Source organism: Ooceraea biroi, chromosome 8 (assembly GCF_003672135.1).
Source record: "Ooceraea biroi isolate clonal line C1 chromosome 8, Obir_v5.4, whole genome shotgun sequence".
NCBI classification, from domain to species: Eukaryota; Metazoa; Arthropoda; class Insecta; order Hymenoptera; family Formicidae; genus Ooceraea; species Ooceraea biroi.
In genome coordinates this window covers 3,096,131-3,108,966 of record NC_039513.1, presented here as the reverse complement: position 1 = coordinate 3,108,966, position 12,836 = coordinate 3,096,131, and the positions used below count along the sequence as shown (strand labels likewise).

At 38.4% G+C, this 12,836-nt stretch overlaps 1 protein-coding gene across 16 annotated transcripts; it reads right to left on the bottom strand.

Annotated features, from left to right (window-relative positions):
- Window positions 1-346: 346 nt before the first annotated feature.
- LOC105287805 (serine-arginine protein 55) lies at window positions 347-12,325 on the bottom strand. 16 transcript variants are annotated; one of them, XM_011353587.3, is made up of 12 exons: window positions 12,123-12,321; window positions 10,986-11,109; window positions 9,687-9,757; window positions 7,751-7,846; window positions 7,097-7,120; window positions 6,890-6,946; window positions 6,611-6,680; window positions 2,791-2,864; window positions 2,453-2,671; window positions 1,959-2,084; window positions 1,448-1,570; window positions 347-1,312 (listed from the first exon to the last, which is right to left on the bottom strand). In XM_011353587.3, the coding sequence occupies exons 2-12, from the start codon at window positions 11,106-11,108 to the stop codon at window positions 1,171-1,173; spliced, it is 1,125 nt and encodes a 374-aa protein (XP_011351889.1). In that variant the 5' UTR covers window position 11,109; window positions 12,123-12,321; the 3' UTR covers window positions 347-1,170. The 16 variants fall into 16 exon arrangements, with proteins under 16 accessions (XP_011351889.1, XP_026827456.1, XP_026827459.1 ...); XM_026971655.1 differs by having other exon boundaries at window positions 10,823-11,109; window positions 12,123-12,320; XM_026971658.1 differs by having other exon boundaries at window positions 1,448-1,510; window positions 10,823-11,109; window positions 12,123-12,320.
- Between the last annotated feature and the right edge of the window lie 511 nt (window positions 12,326-12,836).

The window sequence follows — 12,836 nt, the reverse complement described above, 5'->3', positions numbered from 1 at the left end:
ACTTGATAACTTGAAGTCCCGTCTTCTTTTGTACCACCGGTGGTACATACGTTAACATTAGAGACTCCGATTATTCATGCGACCTCGATATAGCTCGCATATAAAATCAAACTTTGACAGACGTGACATTTGATCGAATTTGACTATCAATTTCTTTAGTATAATTATTTAATAATTATACAATAAATTACGGTACACATAAGTGAGACGAGTCAATGTTTATATTGAGCAAATTATTCTTTTGAATATTAGACACATTTTTCGTCTAAATTCGAGACTATCGCGAACATTTAAGGCTCTTACACAACTCGAAAGAAATAAATGGGAATGAAAGCTTGAAAATGTAGTTTGCTTCGACATGAACTTTTATTGACAATTAGATACCTCTTACCATTAAATACACATCACGTACCTTTTTATTGTAACGTAATCATTAGGAATATATACAGAAAGCCATTAAAGAGACTCTGTTATACGACGATACATTAAAAATGCGTAGTCAGAGGCACGAATAAAGCATCCGTCATCTGCTGAATACACAAATTATGAATTGTGTGTACTTTTAGAGAAACAAATTTGATATACAAAAAGCATGAACGGTCAGCAAACTTATAACTTATTAGCCATTAGTTACAGAGACCAGATTTGCCTTGAATACAAATTATTAAAAAGTCCACAGTAACGTAATAGATCGTGAAAAATTGGAGGCTTTTGCCTCACAGTTGGTCACTACTTATCAGTCATGGTTTTCGAATTGATATTTTTTTTTCCTTACTCTCCGACAATCATCAGCATATAATACCGATGTAAAAAAAAATATATATCAAATTACTTCTCGTCTTGTGACGAGGTGGAATGAAACGTTCACGAAGCGAAAATGACAAAACGCGAGGCCTCAACTCGGAAACCAAAACTGATGAAGAATTCTACATATAGCTGCAATGTGTAAGAGAGTCCCGGTTACTCATTCCGCAAATATTGGAATTTCAAAAGCTTCGACACAACATACAGACATGAGAGATGTAAAATTTTATTATTACAATTAATAATCACGGTTCTCCTAAGGCATGAGAAAAGGATCGGTTTCTCGACTGCAGTTCGATATAAAAAAAAAAAAGAAAAGAAAGAAAGTAAGTCAGTAATCTTTTCATATCATTAGTCCCATCCGATTCAGTCAGCTTTCTGTTTGCCACTCTCGGGAGATTTGTCGCCATTCATCGGCGAACGAGAGTGGCTACGGCTCTTGCTGTGTTTGCTGCCCGAGCGAGATCTGGATCTGTCACCCCTGGAGCGTTCGCGGCTCGATCTATCCCTAAAACGACAAAGGTGCAAAGGATTAAGAATTTATGCGCGCGCCACTGCGCTCGAGAGATTGCGCTCTTTCTTTGCACTAATTTATTTTGATTGAAGAGAAGACAAGAAGAGGCCAGCGAAGAGGAGGACTCACTTTGAGGGAGACTTGGCTTTGGATTTGGACTGCGACCTGGACTTTGACCTCTCAGCCTTGGACCTAGAACGAGATCTGGATTTGGACTTTGACTTAGATTTCGACTTTGAGCGGTCTCTTGATCTGCAAAATTATAGTTGAAAATGAAAGAAAAGACGAAAAAACAGAGAGTGACAAAAAATACAAACAAACTCGTTTTTATTTATTTTGTTCTTCCACAAAGCGCGCGCGGTGAGGTAAGTGAACGCGTGTAAAGCGTGATTAAGCGTGAGAGCTCAAGGCACGGAGCCAGCCCAAAAACAATGCCAGTAAAAATGGGAATGAGAGTGTACGCTGATTATGACGATCGATAACTGCACAAAAAAAAAGAAAAAAAAGAAATATATATACATACATATATACACATATATATGTATATATAAAATAAATAATCATGAATGGAGGAATAAATGGCTGACTGATGATACAAATGTGAGGTAAATGATGATTTCCTGGATATCGAGATACTCACTTGGACTTTGAGCGTGAGCGGCTGCGTTCGGGGGATTTGGATTTAGATTTGGATTTGGATTTCGAGTGTGCTCTTGACTTGGAACGGCTGCTACGACGGCTGCGGCTGCGAGAGCTGCGGCGACTCCTACGTTACAGAAAACAGTGATAAAAATATATACTTAAATTAAATCACTCTCTACGATATTATCGCAAAACTATTGCTTCACATAGAGAGATTTTGCGATAGTATGCAGAGCAGAATCTTGAGTTTGTTGCACGCGATCCCAAACAAAATAATTTACTAAAAAATTTCTACTTATAAATATAAAATAAATATAAACAGGCCAAGTTAATTTTGCATAATGTAACTAAAAGTAACAAAAATATAATAAAAAAAAAACAAATAAATTATTTTACATAAATTGTAAAGACATGAATGAGTCATGATATTCAGATAAATAAATTAACTGAATAGAAAAAATAACAGATAACACAGTGTCGCCCCGACAGTACCTTGATCGGGATCGAGAACGACGATTATACCTTGAGCGGGAGCGCGAACGACGGCGGGAGCGTGAACGGGAACGAGAACGTGATCTAGAGCTGGAGGATCGAGAACGGCGGCCGCGTCTCTTATCTTCAATGAGCCTAATTCTGCGACCGTTCAATTCCGTATCATCCAACTTGTCAATAGCATTCTTCAAATCCGAGTAGGTAGCAAATTCGACGACTCTACAAAATTCAAGATTCGATCATCAGGAAAGGCGCAACAGCAGTTTCTTTTCGCTATCGTTAACGTGAAAAATATTTCTATTTATTATGGATTTCACTCGTTGGAAAATGTCGCTTACCCTTCGTTTCTACGTTGTTTATGGGCATCCGCGTACGTTACTTCACCAGCTTGTCTCATGTAATCCTTCAAATCCTGAACATCACACGAGAACCGGAATTAACGCGTTGAATAGACCAATTTTACATCGATACGCGAATAGATTTAGAATTAGTAATTGCGTATGGAGTTTACTACACTGTGTTCCTAGTCTGATGTATATCGCGCAGGTTAAAACTATTATATCCTGTGCACTCATACGTTACAGATTACTTTTATCTTTTTTTTCCTTGCAGGAGATAACCTGTGGATCTACTGGACTAAAGAAAAAAAGTATAGGACACTGTCGCTCACGTCTTCAGTGTTGAGTGATGTTACAAACTGTGTGCTCGAATTTAGTATTTGTCATCGATACAACCTTTCTTTTTATGCAATTCAATTTTTGAAACAGATAACATCATAACGTTTTATATGTATGGCTCCACTCTGCAGAAGGAGAGAATTTTCATGTAATCGATATAATTATTAAGATACACAATATATATAAAATATATACAAAATACACGGATCAATGGATCGAGATTTTTCGAGGAGAATGTACTCATTTCTGCAGAGTAGCTCACAAAATGCAATTACAAAATCAAGAAATGTGATATTGTCTCTTTAGTATCGTATCTCTAATACATCCGACAAAACATGTACACATTGCAAATAATATTTTTAGATTTAATGTAATATTCGATTTTATTATTTCATGAGCAATGACTCGTGAAAATATTGTGCACTAATATTACAAAAGAATCACTACAAAGCAGACGTTAAAAAAAAAAGAAAGAACTTTATACGCGATTATGCAGCAGAATTCAAGTTTTGTAGATTATTCAAGTACATTCTACGTCGCAGTGAATAGAAAAAAAAACGAGATTCGAGAGTGTCAATTTGAATGAAAATAAGATGAAAAATTATGTCAATTTCTTAGCAGAAGTTAGATCCTGGATAATAAAATCGTTGAGTTTTCCCGCTGGACTCTCTTCTGTTTCTCAATGTTGCGAGGCTGATAGACGCGATATTTTTCCGTGCTATCTTCGTTCTGCTCCCGTTCCGTAACGCTGTTGTTTCTTCCCGATACACGTTGAGTTTAACACTTCACAGTCATTCCTCTCATAATCAATTGAAGGTGGATCCGTTCACGGTCCGTGTGCGTTCATTCATTGCTGGGAGATGCGCTTGTATCTCTCTGTGGGAACCAGGTACGGCTTTACTGTTGCAAACTCGGTGGGTGTGCCAATCGTTTTCGAGTCGATTCGTAGAGACGTCTCCGTATCTGTGGAATGCTGCAATGGCTTTTCTAAGATTCGTTCCTTCGAAGTCCGATCGCAAACGACTCCACGACTTGTAAGAGGGAAAAAGAGAGAAAAAACGGGGAAGAACAGTACGCGCTCGGGCGTGCCATTGTCGAGGATGAATTTCCGACGCTGCACAAATTTCCCTCCGGAGTATCGGTTCTCGGTTTGCTACATACAAAAGACAGTAATAATGATGCAATTGTCTTGCATAAAGAAAAGTTGAAGGTCTCTTTGTCTTTGGTTGTTTAAACTAAATTTTGATAAATATATACACATTGAAAGTATCATAGTTTAGCATCGAAGGTAACAAGAGGAATCCAACGGTAATGAAAAAGTTGAAATTTACGAGTCACTAAGAAGTTGATACCTAATTTCGAGCACAGAAATATATATATATATATAAAATATGTATGTGTGTATATATACATATATATATTTCTAGAAGTTTCCTATTTCCGGTAGTGGGTTTAGTTGCGCGGCTCCGAGCTTCGTAAAGCGTCTGAATCTAGCTTCGGTGTAACGCAACGCCTGAGCTATGGTGCACAGTAAGTAAATATTAAGTTGATATTATATATATAATAATGTATATGGCATACATACGTGAACAAGACACAAGTGTATAAGTTATAAAAGATGTATAGATATATGTGTATATCTAAGAGTACACTCGGTTAAGGTGACGCATTTACCTTGGGCCCAGGCACCACCTTGCTTACGGACAGAGAGAAAGGCCAGACACACGGCGCTCGGTCGGGTCGAACGGATCTGTGTGGCGTAGTCGCGGATGGTTCGGGTTTCGGCCCGCGTATGCCCTCATGGGTGTGGCCGCTGCCTGACTTATTAGATGGCTAGGTTGCATGGCGTACCAGTAGCAATGACAGTCACGGTGAAGTAGTAGATATGGTAGTGATGGTAGTAGTGATGGTTGTAATGATGTTGGTGGTGATGGTGGTGGTAAAAGGTACTGAATTGAATGACCATGTCGGTAAAGGGAAGAGTGGTGATATTTTATTGGTGATGGAAGGCTGTTTGCGTAAAATGTTCGTTTCCCAGATGGATAGACGGTAGTAGGTCATTGGTAGCGGCGCTTGAATCTCTGTGTTTCTCTCTTTCTCTCGCCCCCAGTGAACGTCACGATGAAGAGGATCGGAGTACGCACGATAACCCTATCGCTGGGATTTCACCACGGGATTCACCACGTATCACTGCGCGCGAGTAGTAGCATGATGGTAGATAGGTGGTGGTAGGTGTACCCCAGTGCCATGCGGCTCTCTCTGTCTCACCCGGGGGGTGACACCTCAGACAACCAACCTGGTGCCACTTGACCTCAAGGCGGGCCCATCGCGTGCATCGTCATCTCTATCATCGCACATCATCAGTCTATTGGCCCTACCGGTCGCCCCTCCTCGGCGAAGAGGATATGGCTCTTCGGAAAGAACATCAATTTTATTTTCTTTTTTCTCAAACTGGCCGAACGTAAATGAAATAATAAATTGAAAAAGTAACGTCGAACAATCGAGACTCGACTGAGTGAGAGATCTTTTTTCGGTCAAATAACAACCAATCATCGGAAAAGTGCAACGATAGATATAGAGATTATGTATATATGTATATACATATATATATATGTACAAATGTATACGCAATGTAAATTGATCAAGTAAGACTTGGTTCATGTGCACACAAAGCAGGTCTCTGTGATCGTTATTATATGGCTCTTTGCGTGGCAAGACTCTTTTAACTTTCCTTTCTTCTCGAAGCGTTTCTTTGCGTCCTGGTATTTCCCACATATCGTTTGCCTCTCTGTAGCGCCCTGTCTCGGCCTCTATCCGTATTCTGTATTTAGTTGTCTCATCATTTTTTCCGCTTTGCAGCTCTTCATCCACGGCGTCTGCTGGCCTTTTTATCTCCGAGAATATCTGCTCGTCTTCTTTCGTTACGGGCCGTTGCTATTCCGAGTTCGTCCATGCGCGCATGCCTGCGTTCTCCTATCGAGTATCGATGTGCCGTGCGCGTTTCTTGCATCTCACACGTGGTTATCAATTCTAGTATCTTTGGATTTTTTCATCCGTATGCGTTCTCATTTCTTTTTCCGTTCGTTCTCATGAAAAGAGATTCTCGTCTACATACGTGATAATATCTGATCTCGACTCTTTTGCCACAGACTTACTTGATCAAAATGTTACATCTTTTAATTCCAAAAGATAGGGCTCTCTTTATGAGTAAATGAACGTAAAATGAGACGAAAGAGAATTAAATAATAAAAGAAAGAAATGCTATTAGATTATATACCGAACGCGACAACTTGGTACAACAAACAACTGCGGAAAATTCGATAAAACACAAAGATATACGGCGATACGGGTTTGAAAGACCCATAAAGCAGTGCAATACTTTTCTGTGGAATCTCGAGTAGTAATCAAACTAACGAAGATATGGTAGCGATAAAAGATGCAAAGAAGGAAAAAAAAACGAGATTATACGTGTGTCGCTTACCTGCCAGCTGACGCGACTTGACAGATTTTCCACAGTAAGGCGGTACTCGGTGCGAGTCGGTGGTCCGTATCTACAATGGGAAAAAACTGGTTATTATCCACGTGCATATCTCTAGAGCAAGCAGGTTTGTCTTGGACCTGACTTTTACGTTAATGTAGCGAAAAAGAAAATATGATATGAAACGCAAAAAAAAGTAATTCAAGACATTGCAACAAATAAAGTTTGTGTAAGTTTAAAAGTTAATCGTAATCGTTAGAGCGTAACATTGGATGTATGTACCTGGGCAATGATTGCTTGTAGCTAGATGCAGTCCTCGTGTTTCTGTTCACACTATCTCTGCAAAAAGGGATGTCATGTGAACAGAAATAACGGATCGTCGGTTAAACCTTCAGCAAATAACTACAGATCTGCACTCATTGCTCAGGCACACAATCAATCACCTGTTCCAATCGAATCAAATCTATTCAAAATGCAGCAATAGCGTACCTGTCGTGCCGCATATCGTCTCGGCTGTAACAAACACAATACCACACATCTATTAGTCACCAATTACATCGGTCCACCTCTTTCAACTACCAGCAATAAACATAAGTCTGGGAGGGTATCGCTAGGCGTTTTACTTGCTATCATTTTTTCACGCGGCCAAAAACTTTGACAATTCGACGTACTCGGGAGAGCAGTCAAATCCAAGACAACCAATTCAGAAAGCAAGATTTCTTCATCGTCTAATCGAATGTACTTCTTCCATACTGCGCGAAAACGAGAGAAGCTTGCAACGCGATTTTCTTCGTCACTATGCTCTTTTTCTTTTTTTTCTCTCTTTTTCTATGCTAGAGCTTATCAATATCCAAGGTTTACGTTCTTCCCTGTGCGGACGATGTGCGAAATCGATCACGCGATTGATGATTAAAAAAAAAGAAGAAAAAAGATTCGAGAGCTACATGACATGAGACTAGAAAATAAGACAAAAATAAATTTTAAAAAAAGTCGAAATCGCGGCAAGAGGAAGGCAGGTTCGAACGAATGACGAGTAAATCGATTGAATCGTTTGGATTTCGCACATCCCGAGCCGACTGCCTGCAGGGGAGGAAGGGATAATGATCGCTCTGATAAAATAAAAAAAAGGATAGCGTGTCTTACGCAGATCGCCTCGAGTCCCCATAACCACCACGGGAGTCACCATAGCGCCACTGGTCACTACCCCTAGGTGTCCCCCGAGCCCTCTCTACAGTAATTCTGTAACAAGACACATTGGATATGCTTACTTGTCTCTCCAGGAGCGTGAGCGTCCGTAGCCACGGTCGCCTCGCCTCCCTGAAACACCCCGTGCTATCTCCACCGCCACTCTGAAACACACCCAACAAAACCCCGCCTAAGTCCACGACTAATTCTTAGTCTTTAAAGCTGCTTCCTTCCTTTCCTTTCCTTCCATTTCTCAGCCTCCTCTCCTCTCCGAAATCCGTTCAAATATCATCTGTCCGTCTCTCTTTCTTTCTCTCAGTATTTCTCTATCGTCCGGTTTCGTCTGAGACGCTGTCCCCTCATTCTCTTTCTCCCTATCCCTCTTTTATTTCACTTTGTCTCTCAGATATCTCGCCCTCGTTACCTATATTCTAAATTGTTTTCCTTATGATGCTACTTATCACCGAATTAATTTCTCTACCACGTCCATCAGCCTTTTCGTAATCAAATATCCCGTGATCTGTATAGTTTCTACAATTTTCTTTTTCTCTACTTAAACAATAGCGTAATCGGAATATGAATCAGAATCACGTGATAAAATTATGAAAAAGCACATGGGCTATAAATGCCCTTTCGTAATAATAAGAAGCAATACAACATTTCTTCAGACGTGTGTATGTGTGTATACATATTATATATATATATAAAATTACATATGTATATTGTTTTTAAGAGATAATCGTTTTCTGATCGGGGAATTGATGGAAGTAGTTCAAAATGGCGGTAAGTCGCAATAGTCCCTTAAGAGACATAGACTTTTTATCACGGTAAATGTTCGATCGTTAATTTGGAGGACAGACGCCGTTTACTAAAGACGCAAAATGATAGGTATTAACGGGATATTTTTAGTTTTGGAGACTTAATGCAGAGATAATTGTGCGTTGTACATCTGTTTTTAATCAACTAAAAGCAACAGCGAATAATATTACTGGTACAGGTTGAAACATAATGCGATCAAAGTGTTATATAGATGCTCCCGCTTGATGGCATATTGTGAGCGCATTTTCTAATATATTTTATTGTATGTTAAAAACGACACCAATATTATTGACACACTTACATAAATTCCCAAAAGAAGAACAGAAAGATAGAGACAAGCTTATGTATGGAAAAGAAAATTTTGTCATTTTTTCGTTCAGAGAATATTATTTTGAAGTTAGATGAAGAATAAGATTTAACTTGCTTGTTATATTCCAATGCTATTGCTTCTCAAATATCAATCTACTCGAGTGACGCGGCAAAAGCAAGATAAGTTGATAACTGTGTTTGTTTGAGATAACAAGACATTGTGTTCGTCAATCTAGAAGAAATTGTGTAATGCAAGAATATTACACATAATTCTACAATGTAATTAACACTAAAAAATTATATTACAAATTAATTCTTATTAATGAATATTATTAAAAAATATATAATGTTTCTCGACTAATAATAGAAGATCAATTATTATATAAGAACTACATTTTTATCCCTTTATAGAAATGATTAAAAAAATACCTCTAACTGCAATTAATATATTATCATGTACAATGTAAATATAAAAAAATTATATCTATTAAATAACAAATTAATTAACTTTGAATATTAATACAATTGATTTAGTCAGAACAACAAGTTTTATATAGAAGTTACTTAGATAAAAAAAGAGAGTACTCCCAGTACCAATAATATTATGATAAAGTTCAAACATTAATATGATTTAGATACCAATCCATATACTAAATGGATTGCGATAAAAACTATTTAATCATGCAGACATGCTACCTATACCATTCAAGTCTAATGTAATCGCTTAGTACATGTATGTTCATACACCAAGTGAAATTTCCATTACCTTTCTCCTAGAAGTTCTTTGCCATTCAGTTCGTATACGGCATCGTCGGCATCCCTATAGTCGTCAAATTCCTGTAAAAAAAAAGTTTCTCTCGTTATTACGTATAAATAAAATAATGACTTTACTATCACTATTGCTTGCATGCGATCAAAGATTTCCTTAAAAATATACGCGATTTTATATCGACATATTTTTATTAAAAAGATTTCTTAGTAATATTAATCATGAGAAGCCAAGTCCAAGTAATCAAGTTTTAATCATTGGATTATTTATAAAGTGTCAATCATACAGCGATACTTAACAATGTTAATAGACAACAACAAATGAGACTGCAACTTCACACACACGCAATAATTCTTTAAAATTATTTTATATATAAATATTCTTCGATTGGATTTTATACAATTTTTAGGACAGAAAATAGCATAACTTAGGAGAGAAATAAAGTAGAAATTATTATTACATAATATCGCAAAGTAGTGCAAAAAATCTATAAATTAAATTAAGTGATCGTAATAATTTTAGCTTAAGATAATCATTTGGTGATACAAGGCCCATTGTGAATCGACTTCTTTTCCCCGGTTGTACGCAACTTACAAAACTTTTGCAGAATAATCGACGATAAGCAGCACACAGCTCCTCTAAACAGCCACAGTACAGCCAATGTGCTCAGGACTCAGGTCGGGACAACTCCAATTACGGAATTGTACGCGTGTGATTTAACACATTGCACTCTTTTTGGTCCAAACCAACATGGGTAAACGATTGAAAATAAGCTCTATTCTTCGAAAGCTTGCCGGCTTTGCAATTGTGCCGTTGCATTAACGCAAGCTCGTAACTTAAATAGGTTTTAATGCAATATTTTAATTAAAAAGGAAAATCTTTGTGCTATACAACATATTCAACAGGTATGTTTCTTTATGCATGGAAAAATATTTCCAAAACTGTAAATGTTAGAGTAACCAGAGTTAAGAGATTACAACTTTCACCACTCAAAAACATTCACAGAGAGGTAAGGATCTAAAGTTTCACGAACAAAGTCAAACGATAAACGATAGACGGACGTTTCTATGAGACCAAATCAAGTAATGCAAAGTGTTACTGTCGGTATTTACAGCTGGGATACAGGTACTTACGACAAAGCCGTAACCATTCTTGATGAGAACATCACGGAATCGACCGTAGCCTCTGAAAAATCTCTCAAGGTCTCTTTCCCTGGTGCCGTATGGAAGCCCACCGACATAGACTCTTGTCCCTACCATACTGTAAAAAAAAACAATGGAACCACATTAGACTTACCACAAAGGCAAATCCATTCTTCATAGCGACCTCCTTGATTCTACCATATTTCCGGAAGAACTTCTCAAGGTCGCGCTCTCTCACCCGGTATGTTAATCCACCAACGAATACTCGGGTGCTCATTCTTAAAGGAAAATATAAAAACACCTTACATAACAGGCTACCTTAAGAACTTTCTCGAAACTCTAACCGAAAGACATAAATGAACCCGATCGTTCGTAATAAATAAATACAACAAAACGATGCTCGTACGGATTTACTTTGTCACGAGCCAAGAAAGACTCGATTCAAATTCGAATTTTCTCTATTAACAAGAGCTCACTTGCTATTACACGTTGCTACTATGAAAAATGTTATTACATAAATATTGATATTGATAAATATTGTCTCTCGAAAATTGGGCTACATTATTATACCGTAATCTCCTTATCCACGCATCACCACGTATAGAAAGTATTGTTTTCTTATAATTAAGAAACAATTAAGCGATAACGGAACGAGCTATCGCGCATTTCGCGGACTAACGGGTTTTCGGTAAAACCAGATAAATAATGAATGACGCGTGCATGATGCATATCGAGATACACGCTATCAAACAATTTATGCTCGTGCTCCACTGTGGAAGCGACCGATAAGTAGCGTGACGCACAAAAGATTTTCCTCTACATTCCACAAGTGTACGATAATTCCGGACAAAAACGGATCTTGTGCACAATGTTCCATACGCGCGCCATGAGGGGGAATCGCATCGAAATTTCTAGCATACTCGGCGTTTCGACCGCCATGAACGTAGAGTCGGGGATCGATGTGAAAAGCGTGTCTCGATTAATTGCGCCGCGAACGACGTTGGGTGACGAGGCGATGGCTGCGGCTCGAGCAATTCGCGTTTTCGATGCCCGTTCGGTAAACCGCAAACAAACAGTGCGAGTCGCCTGCTAAAATATACCTCTTTTCGTTATCGCAAATTGCGCCTCGCGTATCGTATCGTCCGGGGCTAACAACGCGGAGCGCGCGTGCACAGTTGGACCGAGAGTTGCGGCGAGTTGTGACGATGCGCAATTTACTTTCGTTCGCGAATCAATAGTTCCTACGAGCGAGTGCTAAAAATAGGACGAGGCGGAATAGTAATCCACTCACCTGAACGTTAATGTGATCTGCGATCGCTTCAATAACTAACGAACACGTATTTGTGGGAACGATACAAAACGAGTCCAGCGTACCGATGCTGCACCACGAAGAAGCCTCACAGTAATAACGGAAACAAATCGGGGCTCGCCCGGTGCCACGCACGGACGTGGCGACTTAGCCTCGACACCAGCGGCGTTGCCTACCCCCACCTACGTGCCGATTGTGCGGGAAAAGAGAACGGTATTGGATAAATTAATAATAAAAATTTAATTGCTTCATATCGCGCTAATTTATTTCGATAAGATCATTGAAACTTTTTATAATCTCTTAAAATACTAACTAAATAATTTAATGGCGTTTATCAGAAAGGCAAGACACTTTGTTGGATAACTATGAGTACTTCCGGTGTGGGTTGGAGGCTAGAACGCGCATAACACACATGCGCAGAAGGTTGGCTCACGTAGTAGTCGATTTAAATCTGGGAATTGGTATCGTGATGATTTGTGAGTGAAAAAAATTAATTTTATGAGAAACACGAAATGGCACTTTTATTGAATTATTTTAGGCGTTCAAGTATATATTCTAAAAATGTAAATTTTAACAAAACCGGAACAAAAATCGGTACATTACTATGCATTTATTCTGTGATTAATACATGGAAATAGATTTATTTATTTATTTATTTATTATTCGATAAACATTAATCTAAAATGTTTTGCCATT

Excerpts from the sequence above, each read along its gene's own strand:
- LOC105287805 (XM_026971655.1), bottom strand. The coding sequence starts at position 10,948 with ATGGTAGGGACAAGAGTCTATGTCGGTGGGCTTCCATACGGCACCAGG. Across the intron at positions 1,571-1,958 it reads CGCTCACGCTCAAAGTCCAA|ATCAAGAGACCGCTCAAAGT; the intron begins GTGAGTATCTCG and ends ATAATTTTGCAG. Across the intron at positions 1,313-1,447 it reads AAAGCCAAGTCTCCCTCAAA|GGATAGATCGAGCCGCGAAC; the intron begins GTGAGTCCTCCT and ends TTGTCGTTTTAG.